Source organism: Camellia sinensis, chromosome 11, assembly GCF_055761805.1.
Source record: "Camellia sinensis isolate YWXY chromosome 11, ASM5576180v1, whole genome shotgun sequence".
In the NCBI taxonomy this organism is placed as follows: Eukaryota; Viridiplantae; Streptophyta; class Magnoliopsida; order Ericales; family Theaceae; genus Camellia; species Camellia sinensis.
In genome coordinates, this window is record NC_138971.1 from 11,930,615 (window position 1) to 11,944,516 (window position 13,902).

General features: G+C 37.1%; 1 protein-coding gene across 1 annotated transcript; it reads left to right on the top strand.

Annotated features, from left to right (window-relative positions):
• Positions 1–1,621: 1,621 nt before the first annotated feature.
• Positions 1,622–5,322, top strand: LOC145802152 (serine/threonine-protein phosphatase 7 long form homolog). The gene is made up of 6 exons (XM_082894818.1): positions 1,622–1,727; positions 2,682–2,758; positions 2,867–3,490; positions 3,612–3,723; positions 4,432–4,633; positions 5,319–5,322. The coding sequence occupies exons 1-6, from the start codon at positions 1,622–1,624 to the stop codon at positions 5,320–5,322; spliced, it is 1,125 nt and encodes a 374-aa protein (XP_082750944.1).
• Positions 5,323–13,902: the final 8,580 nt, after the last annotated feature.

Here is a 13,902-nt window from a genome sequence, read left to right on the forward strand (position 1 = left end):
GATGGTGGTTGCGTGCATCTCTTAGTAGGATACATGGTCTTTTTGAAATAAAACAGTATAGGGGTCCTCACCATTGTTTATACCCACGAATGAACAGGGACCACACTAATATTAGCTCCAGTTACATTGCTTCTCATCTTTTGGGACAAGTTGCGGTGAGTATACAAAATAAATGTTTACATATATATACATATTTGTTTATTTACAGTGTTCACACCAAAATAATCTGACTTATAAGTATTGTCGTATGCAGAATGAACCTGATATGCCAATTAAGAATGTCATCGAAGATATCAAAAAGACCATGAACTATAGTATATCATACAAGAAGGCGTGGCATGCAAGGGCAAAGGTAATTAGAATGGTATTCGGGGATTGGGATGAATCATATAGGATGTTGCCTAAATTCATACATGCATTACAAACACCTAATCCTGGCACCATCGTGCAATGGAAGCATAGATATACCGGAGGTACAACCATTATGCCCGTCTTCCACTTTGTTTTCTGGTCTTTCAAGCCCGTCATCAATGGATTCAGACATTGTAGGCCTATTATAACCATAGATGGTACATTCTTATACAGGAAATACACTGGTGTGTTGCTTGTAGCAACGATTGTCACTGTCAATGGCAAAGTATTACCGCTTGCATTCGCTGTTGTCGACAGGGAGAGTTTGGAGTCTTGGTCATTCTTCATTTCAAATATCAAGGAACATATTGTCATGGACGGACAGAGAGTGACTTTGATATATGATCGAGTTGAGAGTATTTTAGCTGCTGTGAGGGGGCATTGGCTGAATCCCTCACTCCAATTTGTTGGATATCATCAGCACTGCCTTCGACATGTTTGTCGTAACTTTAACACTAGGTTCAAAAATAAGGAGCTGAAACAACTTTTATGGAAAGTAGGAAGTGCTCATCAATGACGAAAGTGTAATGGTTACTTACAACAGATACAGGCTATTGACCAAGATGCCATCAATTGGGTTCACAAGATGAATCCTGTGGAGTGGGCCCTTTCGTATGACGGTGGATATCGGTGGGGGGTATTGACCAGCAATGATGCAGAGTGCTTCAATAGCCTCTTGAAAGGTGCAAGGAACTTACCTATCTCAACTATGGTTGAATTTAAATTTCGGCGGCTCGTAAAATATTTTGAGGAAATGGGAGCCCAAACTGAAATAGATGTACAAAATGAGTTCCAATACCCTAGAGAGATGCAAAACTATTGAGGATGGCATCGCAAAGGCAAATACTTTCAAGTTAATATCGTATGATAGGTTAGTTTGTAATATAAACTAAATTGTTGTTATTATGTTGTGAAGTTAAGTACACCTAAAAACATGAACTTGATTAGTTTATATTACAATTTTCTAATAGGCCACGTCACGTATTTGAGGTGCAAACATCTTTTCGCCATGGATGAGGTTGCAATACACAAATTGTGCGGATGAATCAACCCACGTGCAGTTGTGGGAAATATGAGATACGACACTATTCATGTTCCCATATGCTCGCTATAATGTCTGAATGCGGTGACAATCCATTCGAGTACGTTGATCTAGTATATAGGCTTCCTATCGCATCAAGATTATTGGGATGATCCGCAGTGGACCTTAATGCCTAATGTACTTCGTCTGCGAGAAGTAAAACAGGGTTGTACATCTATGTCTCGTATTCCGAATAAGATGGATATATCAGATAGGCGTTTGACCGCTCGTTGCAGTGAGTGTCAACAGACAGGTCATGACAGGCGAACATGTCCGGCGCGACTTGGTCGATGAAGACTATGTAATACTTACATATTGTAATAGATCATTTTTTAATTCTTTATTTGTAATAGATCATTTAATTCTTTATTTTGTAATTCATTATTTGTAAATGAGGTCGTACATTTAAATAGATCATTTTTATTTGTAATAGATCATTTCTATTTTTTAATTCTTTATATATTGTAATTGTTTGATTTCCTTAACAAAATTTACAACTAACATACTAAACAAATAAATTAAACTAAATGACAATGCAAAAACATTTAACTATACCACATAGGCCTATGTTTTTTATTTTCTACTTGATTGAAAATGTCTATTACAAAATTTTAGTGAAAATCACATAGTTCTTCTAGCATTTTAAGATTTGAATATTTCGACTGCTGCAAGCATTTTTTACATTTACAATTTATGAATCAGATCTACGTAATTTACAAATTTTATACTTTATTGGAACTTTTACCATTACAAAATCAATAATGAAGTTTTGTCAAATATGCCTACAATTATGTAATTAGCAACCTCTTGTTGAAAAAAAAAAAATCTCATTCAATTTTTTTGCAAATATTTATGTACGAAAACTATCCACATGTTATTGGTCATTATTAAGCTTATGTAACTGAGATCCTAAAATGATTTTGTAAAAGATTTCTATATTAGTTATAGCATAGATAATGATAGGTTTTGTTGAATTGCTTATCATATTTAATGGCACATAAATTGATAAATTTAGATTTTAGTGAATTGCTTCCATGTTAGTGGCACACAAATTGATAATTTTAAAATAATCGATCACATTTGTTTTTCAAGTCATCATGTATGGAATAATTTGAGTTTAATTGTTATAGTTAAATTACATACTCACCAATACAGTTTTTTTAAATGTATTTGTTTTTCAACTGTACAGGCTTCATGGCACATTTACCTGATGAGGTCCCACTTTTTAGTCATCCACATCGGGCAGACAGTATATGGGAGGACCCGGTATGCAATAACGTTTGTTGGACTTTACGCTTACAATGAAAATACCCTACATTTTGTTTTATATTACGTGATAATACTATAATTTAAACTACTCATTCTGTTATGCAGGACGAGGCACGCACCGTGGTGACATGCCGGTGGGGAGATTCCGGCCTGTGGGAGCGTCCATTGGACCACAGAGTCTTGCAGTGTCTACCACGCACGGGATTCTATGGTGTTTATCGTATAGGCTATATTAGACTGGACCACCCACTCATTACTGCTCTCATCGAGAGGTGGCGCACAGAGACTCATACATTTTATTTCCCGACCGGGGAGGCCACCGTCACATTGCAGGACGTATCTGTCCTATATGGTCTAGGGATTGATGGGCGAACAATTACTGGACCTGACCCACCATTGACGAGGGACCAGTGGATAGCCCTATGTACTGAGCTATTGGGAGTAGCACCTACACCTGCAGACTTACAGGCAGGTAGAGTAAGGGTGAGGTGGCTGTCTGAGCAGTTTCAGGGCCATTTTCCAGATCATGCTCCAGATGAGTTAGTACTGCAACATGCCCGAGCATATATTCTGTGGCTTATTGGGAGGGTACTTCTCTCTAATAAGTCACAGAACCTACTCAAGCTGATGTACTTGCCACTGTTGAAAGACATGGACGTTATCGGCCAGTACAGCTGGGGCGCCGCGGCTTTGGCATGCTTGTATAGGATGTTATGTCGAGCAGCTCAGGTGGGTGCGAAGGAGATCGGAGGACCCTTTGTCTTGCTATAGGTTAGTAATAATTTTATTACATGTCAATTCATATTGTATGGCATATATCAGCATTGTAATTGCATTCAAACTATTGCAGATTTGGGCGTGGGAGAGATTGATTCGGATTGCCCCGTCTAGGCGGCAATTGGTTGCTCCTGGTGAGGTTCCCATCGGCCAGGGAGACATGCAGTTGCCAGCCGAACCTCGAGGTAGCCGGTGGAGGGTTGACATGGGCCACGAGGTCGTATCGACCCACGTAGTCGTCGTATATAGAGACCAGCTTGACCGGATGATAGAGGGCGAGATATGAAATTTAAATACCTAAATTTTAATTGTCATATGGAGTGTATATGTTCATGAGCGATTTTTAATAGACTTGTCGTTATTGTAGTTTATCTGGCAGCCTTATGCTAGGGTCCTCGGTACGCTCCCAGACTATTGTAGACTAGGTGAGGAGATATGCATGGCGAAAGTGCCACTCATTTGTTTTGACGTGGTTGAGTGGTATCTCCCTGATCGTGTCCTCTGACAATTTGGTTGGGTCCAGTCCGTACCGGATCGGTGCGACACCGAGTGACGGTTGCATGCGACCGATAGACGTGGCCGAGTCGGCACTGACTGAAGTGTGTATCATATGCGATACATACAACTGTGGGATGCCCGTCGTGACAGTATTGTACAGGCTGACTGGAGCGATAGGGTCCTCCCATCTCTCGACCCTTACATGTTGTGGTATCGGCGACATACACACCTACTAGTCAGTAATCCGAGCCACCTGTCTGAGTCCGGATATCAGGGAGTTGGGCCTTCTCTCGAGGCATTGGTGAGTATCATAGTATGTGTCAGATAATTGTTAATATCATAATTGATTTACTTTCAGTCAACTATAGCCTAATATATCTGATTTTTTGTTCAAGTGGTTCGAGCTGGGAGGTCATCTCACTTGGCTGAGGACGCCCTTTTCAAACGTGATGGACAGCTTGGTCTACAGGCCCTTGCAGAGATCCTAGAGTTATTGTACAAAGGGATCCAGCATGCCCATCGGGTAGATCGTCAGCATTTTGGGGACTACGGTGTAAACAGTGCAGCAGCTGCTCCAGACACATCAGTCCTGTCCACGTCAGTGCCTTCCACTTCAGCGCCAGCCACAGCAGGTCCTTGGACTTCAGTCACCCACCGCATGATACCCCATACATTTCTCCAGATTTTCCACATGTACATCCTACCCAGCATGCTGACCTTGATTGGACATCGCCCCGTTACATGCATGATGTTGTTACCCCACCCACCCAGTTACCACCTGCTTTTCTGGGGACTACTTCGACCGCGCCCATGAGTACACATGATGTAGTTCTCACTGACATCTCCCACGTTGAGGATGAGGCCCATATTGAACCCCCTCCCCAAAGCGCGAGGGAGAGGCAGAGGTTATGGTCGTGGGGGACGTCGCGGCCGAGGTCAGGGTGCGAGCAGAGGCAGAGGTCGAGGTCCAGCTGCAGATCGTGATACAATTTCACAGTTCACAGTAGTATCCGATCTTCAGGCAGAGACAGGATCAGGGGGCAGTAGATGTAGGAGGGGGGGTCACACTCACAGGCTCCACAGGCAGTCAGTGGAGGGCCACATGCAGGGGAGGGAGTGCCAGATATTCAGAGAGTGTACCGCAGGAGACCGATGAGGGAGGTCCACGGTCGGGGTTGTGGGACTGGGGGCAAGTTAGGGCATTAGCGGGTGTGATATGGACTGTATAGTTTTTTTTTATTTGTAGTAATTGTTATAGTTTTTGTAAATCAAACTTGTACAGATGATGTAAATGTGTCATACTTATGTATTCGAAATTATAATTTCACAATTTTTTATTCTTACTTATTTTGATGAATCACACATCTGTTTCACATCTCTACCTCTCTCTCATTCTCCGTAGTCTTTGCATTATTTATAGTAATTTACGTTTTTTCCTCAAATTTACAAATTGAGACAACCATTTATAAACCAAAAAAATTATCGAACAAATTGAGACATCAATTTATAAAATTGAAGTTCAAATAAATTTTAAGAATTAAACTATAAATCCTCAACCCTAAAATAAAAATAAATAAGGTAGCGTTTGGTAACGTTTACGTTTTTTGTTTATGTTTACAAAAAAATTAAAAACTGATTTTTGTTTATTTTTAGAAAAACATAAATTACAAATGCGTTTGGTTTGAACAAAATGTTTAAAAACCCATAAAAACATAAAATAAAAAATATATTTGTTCAGGCCTAAAATATTTATATTTATATTTATTATTTATAACAATGGGATCACACATATTATAATTGAAAACAAAAATAATTGAAAAAAATTTAATTGAAAAAAAATTAATAGAAAAAAAAATGAATTGAAAAAAAAAATTATTTGAAAATATTGGTCTTAATTTCATATAGTTGATTATTATTTTCTATTATAAATTTTATTTTATATATATATATATATATATATATATATATTTAATATTGGTCTTCGTTTTATAAAATAAAATTTATATATATTAAAAATTATATTGGTTTGGTGTGTGTGGGGGGGGGGGATGAGTGTTTGTGTGTCAGAGAGAGAGAGAAGAGAAGAGTGAGTGCGTAGAGTGAGTGCATGGAGTTGCTGGTATTGAAAACGTTCTTCAAAATAACAATAATGGAGAGAAAGTAAAGGTATTTGTTATTTGTAGAATTACAAGAACTCTTCAAAAATAATTGAAATATCTCCCTTCATTGATAAGTCGTGGATAAGCATTACAAATCCATTACAACATAAATGGTTTGGTCATTCATCCAAACAATTTCATTCATTATCATCATCATCTGACATCTCAATATCAGATTCATACATAACATCTATGCTCCAGGCGAAGTACTGGTGTGCATCATCCATTAACTCATTTTCGGCACGCTCATTTGCGGTCTTCATTAGTGAGGACCTTTGCAAACGTTGGGTCATGCGATTAACATCGTCGCGGATATGATGCAATGCCCTTTGCAACAACTGTGAAGTGTCAGTTGGCATACACATGGCTAACCGGCGAGAAAATTTAATATTAACTTCACGACATAACTCAGCGAGAACGTTTGCTTGAGTTATGCGAAATTCCCATTCAGCTCTCATGGTATTGACGGTGGCACGTGAGTAACGCAAATTTGGATTTAATGGGTATTGAAATTCATCTCCATCTGCAACCCAATAGCGACCCATTACTGAATATAGATCAACCACCGTATATTTCATGATGATATCGCTCGAAATAGCTATAAAACTTTTGTTGTGGTATGATGCAATATTTATACCATATATACACATGGTAGCTGTATTTATGAAATTATTGTAAATAACTATGCATCAGAGTTGTCACGTCAACTTTGATGACTTGAACAACTATGCATCAACTTCATAGGAGTTGTCACTTCGACTTTTATTTACTACTCAGTGCATATCTGAAGGTTTTAAGCAAAGTTTAAATCCGCTTGGAAATTTAATTTAATTTTTTCGCTTACAAATATAATTCAATTTATTTTGCCTTGACAACATATTTAATTTCATTTTTTACCTTACATATTTCATTTAATTTAATTGGAGAAATTTGACCAATGTAATTTGAAGTTAACTATGTGTTGATTTAAGTTAATTTGGGGCTGCATAGGGTGGCTTTTTAAACACAAAGGGTCTAATTGTTTTGTTATTTTGTTCTGACACCCCCTCAAAATTTTTATGAATTGCATAATTCACATGGGCACAGTAGGTATGGTACGATAATAAATTGTAGCTCGGTGTAGTGATACGTCCAACATTTCTCAGTGATGCTCGCCAGTGACTTGAACAGACGTAATAATTTGGATGCTTTGTTTTTTCCTCAGATGCTATGTGACTTTGTGCAGCGATTCAGTGATGCATGTGACTTTGTGCAGTATACAGTGATGCATGTGACTTTATGCAGTGATGCAGTAATGCATGTCACTTTATGCAGTGATGCAGTAATGCATGCGACTTGCTGACTTTGCCATGCTTGTATACGTTGTGACTGTTTTTCTCACATTACGTGATGCATGTGACTTTGTGCAGCGCAACTTACATGCTTTGTTTTTTCCTCACATTTCAGAATTCATCTAAGTCACATTAATACGACCACATGGCAATAGTGTTGATAAATAATTATGTGATGGACTGAAGGAGTGAAGTGTAATTTACCGAATATAAAAAGAAACAGAAAATGCAAAGAGGAGAAAATGGGATGACTGTAAAGTTCATTAAGTGAAAATAAGATAAAATATAGGCTGCAAAGTTCCAATCGTGTTTACATATCAGGTGACCAATTTATAATTTTGGTGAAAAAAACAACGATAGTTTTGCAGGTCGAAGTGAGTTGAACGGTTGTGTATTTACTTGCACTCTGTTTCATAGTTGTTTATGAACAATATTACTTTAAAACAAAGAAAATTAAAGCTGCTGTTTCATTTTATGATTTCATTTATAATTTTTTGAAAACGCCAATTTGTACTGAAATCATCAAATCCAAGTGACTACTTACTGTATTAAAAAAGTAAGCATGAAAAAATAGTTTCATGTGGCGATGTGACAACTCACTGCATTTTATTTTATTTGACAACTCATTGCTCGAATATGAAAGGATTGCATTGTGATCCTCTAGCCTACAATTATAATTTTATCTGACAACCACGTCCGTGACTACATCACAGGTACACAAAGTCACGGGTACTCAGGATTGCATGAAATGAATAACATAAAATAATATCATGGGTATCACTTCTTCCATAGTGCCCTAGCATGCATTATCGTCACTAGATCATTTCTAGTTAACCCCCACTATGATGTCTATAAATAGCGATACCCCCAGTATGATGTTTGTTCAAGTCATAACAATAATAATATATCTACAATTACTATTATTATTTGTTTGTTCATTTTATGAACAATGTCTTCAAGAGGTGCAGGAAGTTCACGCCGGCAAAGAAATTCGAAAGTGTGGCTGCTACCTCTATTTACTTATGACTACAAGAGTGAAAAGTACTCGAGTCCAAAGGATTATTATGCTGGTATCCGAGCAGAATGGGCGTTCAGGGTAACGGAGCAAGAAGGATTGTTTAATGATCTACGTAACTTTGGGGCACCAGTATCTCATTGTCGTTCATTAACCATGGCTAGACGAAATGTGAGTGACTATGAAAAAGTAGTTTACCGAATTAAGAAGGAGAACAACAGAATGTTGATGCGGAGATGTCGACATTTTATGCTTCAGCTAGCCATCGAATTGGTAGAAGCAAGCAACAAAGATTTGACAGTGATTGAAATAATGTCTTAAACAATGAAAAATATCTCTCTGACTACTACATGTCAGATAAGGAATGAGAAATCAAACACCTTTATCTTTCATATATGTTTGTATGTTGTCTCGTATCTTCGTTACTGGAGTGTAAGACAATGTTGTTATTCATCTAACGTACGGATGTATTTCAAGTATTTGTTTTATGAACCTGAAGTTTATGAAATAATTATATTTATAACTGCGTATTTATTAGTTCCTGACTTTCTTTATTGAATTGCAATGAGTTAATGAATGTTCTGGATTAATGAATGGATTAATGTATGTTGAATTATGTGAATACTTAAAACACATAAAACAGATCAGGTAGCTTGGTGAAAAGCTTTCCTTAACTTGGGCTCGTGAAATAGGGATCCTCTACGTAAAGAATTTCAATCTCCATCAGGAAAGAAGAAAGAGTCGCCTTCCAATTCTTGGAAGTCCAGTCAAAATGATGACTCTGGTAAGGAATGGGGGGTTGACAGAAAACCAAACTTGGGGGGCTGGACAAACAAGCTCAAAGCCAAGTGGTTGGTCAAGTTGGGGAACTAATAAAGTTTAGACAAACGAACTACCGCCTTCAACAACACATAAAACATAACAAGTAGCTCGGTGAAAAGCTTTCCTTAACTGGGGCTCATGAAATAGGGATCCTCTACGTAAAGAATTTCAATCTCCATCAGGAAAGAAGAAAGAGTCGCCTTCAAATTCCTAGAAGTCCAGTCAAAATGATGACTCTGGTAAGGAATGGGGGGTTGACAAAAAACTAAACTTGGGGGGCTGGACAAACAAGCTCAAAGCCAAGTGGTTGGTCCAGTTGGAGGACTAATAAAGTTCAGACAAACGAACTACCGCCTTCAACAATACATAAAATAGAACAGGTAGCTCGGTGAAAAGCTTTCCTTAACTGGGGCTCGTGAAATAGGGATTCTCAATGTAAAGAATTTCAATCTCCATCAGGAAAGAAGAAAGAGTCCCCTTCCAATTCCTGGAAGTCCAGTCAAAATGATGACTCTGGTAAGGAATAGGGGGTTGACAGAAAACTAAACTTGGGAGGCTGGACAAACAAGCTCAAAGCCAAGTGGTTGGTCTAGTTGGAGGACTAAGTTTAAAACCCAATTGGTTTTACTTGATTTGTTTGTCAAAATCACTATTTACAATTAATTATACCCAAACAAATTGTTTTCGGCACCTTTTTAAAGAAATTGACGATTCTGTTAGTATAGAATAGCAATCAACGCAAGGCCAAAAATGTAAGAACTAGACTTGTAACCAGTTCTAATGACGCTGATTTGATATTTTTTGGATTTATACCCAAAGAGAACAACACTTCCGAAATTACTGTGTAACACCAGTTTTCTGGACAGATTTGAATGCACCATGATATTCACAAACATTGGTGGCCAAGTACTCTTACCTAACCCACGTTTCACTCACAAGATCCACCATTATTTTAAAGTTGATTTCAAAAGTTGAGATTGTAAATGTTTCCCAAAATACTACAAATTGAATATTCAAAAGTTGATTTTAAAATAATTCCAAATGACAATAAAAATTCAAATAGTCATACTTTTCAATGAAATACAAATAGTTGGTCGTAACAACAAATGATGCATAGCTAAGTGAAACACAACATTGCCTACATAAGCTTCCTTTTTTATTACAGTGACAATTCAGAAAGTCACATAGCAACAGTGAATTCACTGATTTACTTTACAGTGAGCATGTCCTTATTTTATCCGTATATGCAGATGGATTGTCAAGTCATGTAACTTGGTGTACAGGCTTTGGTTTTCTCGATTTTTTGCTCGATTTTTTTATTACAGTGACAACTCATCTCTTACTGATATATGTGGGATTTTCAATTCAGAAAGTCACATGGCAACAGTGAATTCACTGATTTATCTTACCGTGAGCATGCCCTTATTTTGTCCGTATATACAGATGGATTGTCAAGTCATGTGACTTGGTGCACAGGCTTTGGTTTTCTCGATTTTTTTTATTACAGTGACAACTCATCTCTTATTGATATATGTGGGATTCTCAATTCAGAAAGTCACATGGCAACAGTGAATTCACTGATTTACCTTACAGTGAGCATGCCCTTATTTTGTCGGTATATGCAGATGGATTGTCAAGTCACGTGACTTGGTACACAGTATTTGCCCTTCTCTGTTTTTTCATTCTAGTGACAACTCATACCTTGTTCGTATATGTGGGATTGTCATGCAGAGGCATCTTTTTAAAGTCGTTCATAACCAACTATATAAACGACTAAAGGTGAAGACACAATCTTACAACTCATTTCGCCCTACGAAATTATCATTCATTTGTTTTAAAAAAATAGCATGGCTACACGATTCATGGGAGGGAGTGGGAATCGCAGAGGTGGTAGGAACTTGCAAAAGGGTAACAGTTCACGGCGAGGAGGGGGAAGGGGACGTGGCGATGCTGAAGACGATTCATGGGAGGGAGTGGGAATACCTGTTTTAGATTATGCTTGTGGTTATCGTGATAGGTTTGGGAAGCGACATTTTTTTATGCCCAAGTATTATCCAGTTCAAGGAGGTTCATGTATGGATCCATCAGATAATCAAACAGGATATGGTTTAGCAGATGCTAGACTTCTGAAGTGGCCCGCACTATTTATAGAGCGAGTGCAAATGGAAAGATTATGTCGGAAAAATCGACTGAAGGTGCCAAAAGCACGTTCTGTTGAGATCCAAAAGGAAGATCCTGATAATGTTGATCGACTATGTGAAAGACTACAACGTGAGATTTCTCAAATGCGCCGTAGGTTAGCCCGTGATATGCAGTTATACATAGTTAAGAACTATGAAGCACAGGTACGGGTACGGGTACTGGTACAATACAGGTACGTCGATAAGGTAAAATTCAAAAAAAATAGAGTACGGGTACGGGTTGGTACGTTTGTAAAAAAAATATTTATTTTTAATTTAGAGTACTGCAAAAATTAATTAAATGGTTTAATTTATTACGGTCCAACCTATAATTAACATTTAATGCCAAAAGGAAAAGTATAAATCAAAATTAAATGTTAATATATTAAACAACTTACAAACCATAGTTTAATTTTAAAATCATGCTAAGCATAAAACAAAAACTAAAAAAGAAATTTAGTGAAATGAGTTTTATCTCTGTAGTGGAAGGAAAATATTGTTTCAACTGAGGTACGGTATGGTACGGCTTGGATATATACTCGGTACGTTTGGGTACGTCAAAAATTAAGAAGAAAAACTTGGGTACGTGTTTCGTGTACCCGGTACGTATGCAGAAGTACCATACGAGGTACGGTACGCCGGTAAGTACCCGGTATGGGTACGTCATGTTTTTCGAAGTACCCATGCTTCATAGGTTAAGAAGGATACCCAGAAGAACAGAATAGAACCAAATGCTGCGGCTATCAAGGGTATCATGGAGGATCCTGAACTTGTCTCTGACGTTGAGTTTTCAGATTATTCAGACTCTGAGCCACCTGCCGATTTCAACGCGAATTAGGTGTTAATGTCTACACTTCGGCAATATTAGGTCATGCATTAATATGTAATGTCTGTGTTAGACTAAGTGCTATGTTTGTCTGTCAAACTGTTACGTTTATGTATTGTGTGTTCAGTTTAGGGTGTCTAGGATGTATGTATTGTGTGTTCAGTTCATGGTGGGAGACTTATGTCTGTACTACCTATGTAACTGAAAATTGTTACATTTGCAACTTCAGTTATGTTGTTTTCATGCTTGTATGAGTATTTAGTAAATTAGTGACTTCGTATATTATGTATTAAGTTTTATTACAAAAATGTTGACAAAATTTATTTTAGGAGAAATACACATTCTCTTAACTTGTTCATCTTCTCAATCGTGAGAACCCAATAATGTAACCATTATTCATTGACAAAAGGAAAAAAAAAATTTTTTTAATGAAAATGGCTAGAAAACAGTTTTACTAAACCGGTTTTCTGAATTACATTATCACCTTCTAACCCAAAACAAAGACAAAATAAAAAATATATATATATTAAATGAAAACGGCTTTAGTAAAGCCAAAATAAATTTATGAATAGCACCTTCTAACCCAAAACAAAGACAAAAGAAAAAAATTAAAATTTAACATGAAAACGCCTTTAGTAAAGCCAAAAAAAATTTATGAATTACATTATCACTTCTAACCCAAAACAAAAAACAAAAAAAAATTTACATGAAAACGGCTTTAGTAAAGACAAAAAAATTTTCTGAATTACACCTTCTAATCCAAAACAAAGACAAAAGAAAAAAAAAAATTAATGAATTACATTATCACCAAAACAATGACAACAGAAAAAAAAATTAACAAAATAAAAATAAAAATAAAAAATTTAAATGAACAGTGAAAGCGTGGTTTCAATCCACGCTTGTTGTAGTGAATAGTGAAAGCGTGGTTTCAATCCATGCTTCTTTTAGTGAACAGTGAAAGTGTAATTGTGAATCACATTTTATTCAGAAAATGAATATGCACAGTGAAAGCGTGGTTCTTCAGAAAACAAATTAAACGACATACAGAGTGAAAGCGTGGTTTGGAACCACGTTTTCTTCAAAAAAAAAAAAATTATGTTAAAAGCGTGGTTTGCAACCACGCTTTCTTAATTAAAAGCTTTCTAATAGCGCTTTCACTGTTCATCAAATTTTCGGCCCCAAACAATGAAAGCGTGATTTGTAATAGCGCTTTAGCCTAGTTTGGGAATTCCGTCCAAACTAGGCCTAGTTTGGGAATTAAGATGATAAATTGGCTTAATATGGGAAAAGCCCCAATTTTTGGTGCTGCTTTGGAAGTTTTGAAGCAAAACCCCTCATGTTAATCAATAGTTTTTAGAGAGATAAAATAGGAGGATGATGTTGGAGAGGGATAGACTCGCAAGAGAAAGATACCGGGAGAGAGAGAAGAGAGAGACGCGCAAAAATGAAGTAGAGGAAAGACAACGCGACAGAGGAGAAGAAGGAGAGCAAAGCATAAGAGAATTGGAGAGTTTGTTGTTGGTGGTAGAAAGA

Bases quoted from the DNA above. Each gene is read 5' to 3' on its own strand.
- LOC145802152 (XM_082894818.1), top strand. From the start codon at position 1,622: ATGCCTAATGTACTTCGTCTGCGAGAAGTAAAACAGGGTTGTACATCT. The intron at 1,728-2,681 runs GTGAGTGTCAAC...TCAACTGTACAG, and splicing joins GCGTTTGACCGCTCGTTGCA to GCTTCATGGCACATTTACCT. The intron at 3,491-3,611 runs GTGGGTGCGAAG...AAACTATTGCAG, and splicing joins TGTTATGTCGAGCAGCTCAG to ATTTGGGCGTGGGAGAGATT.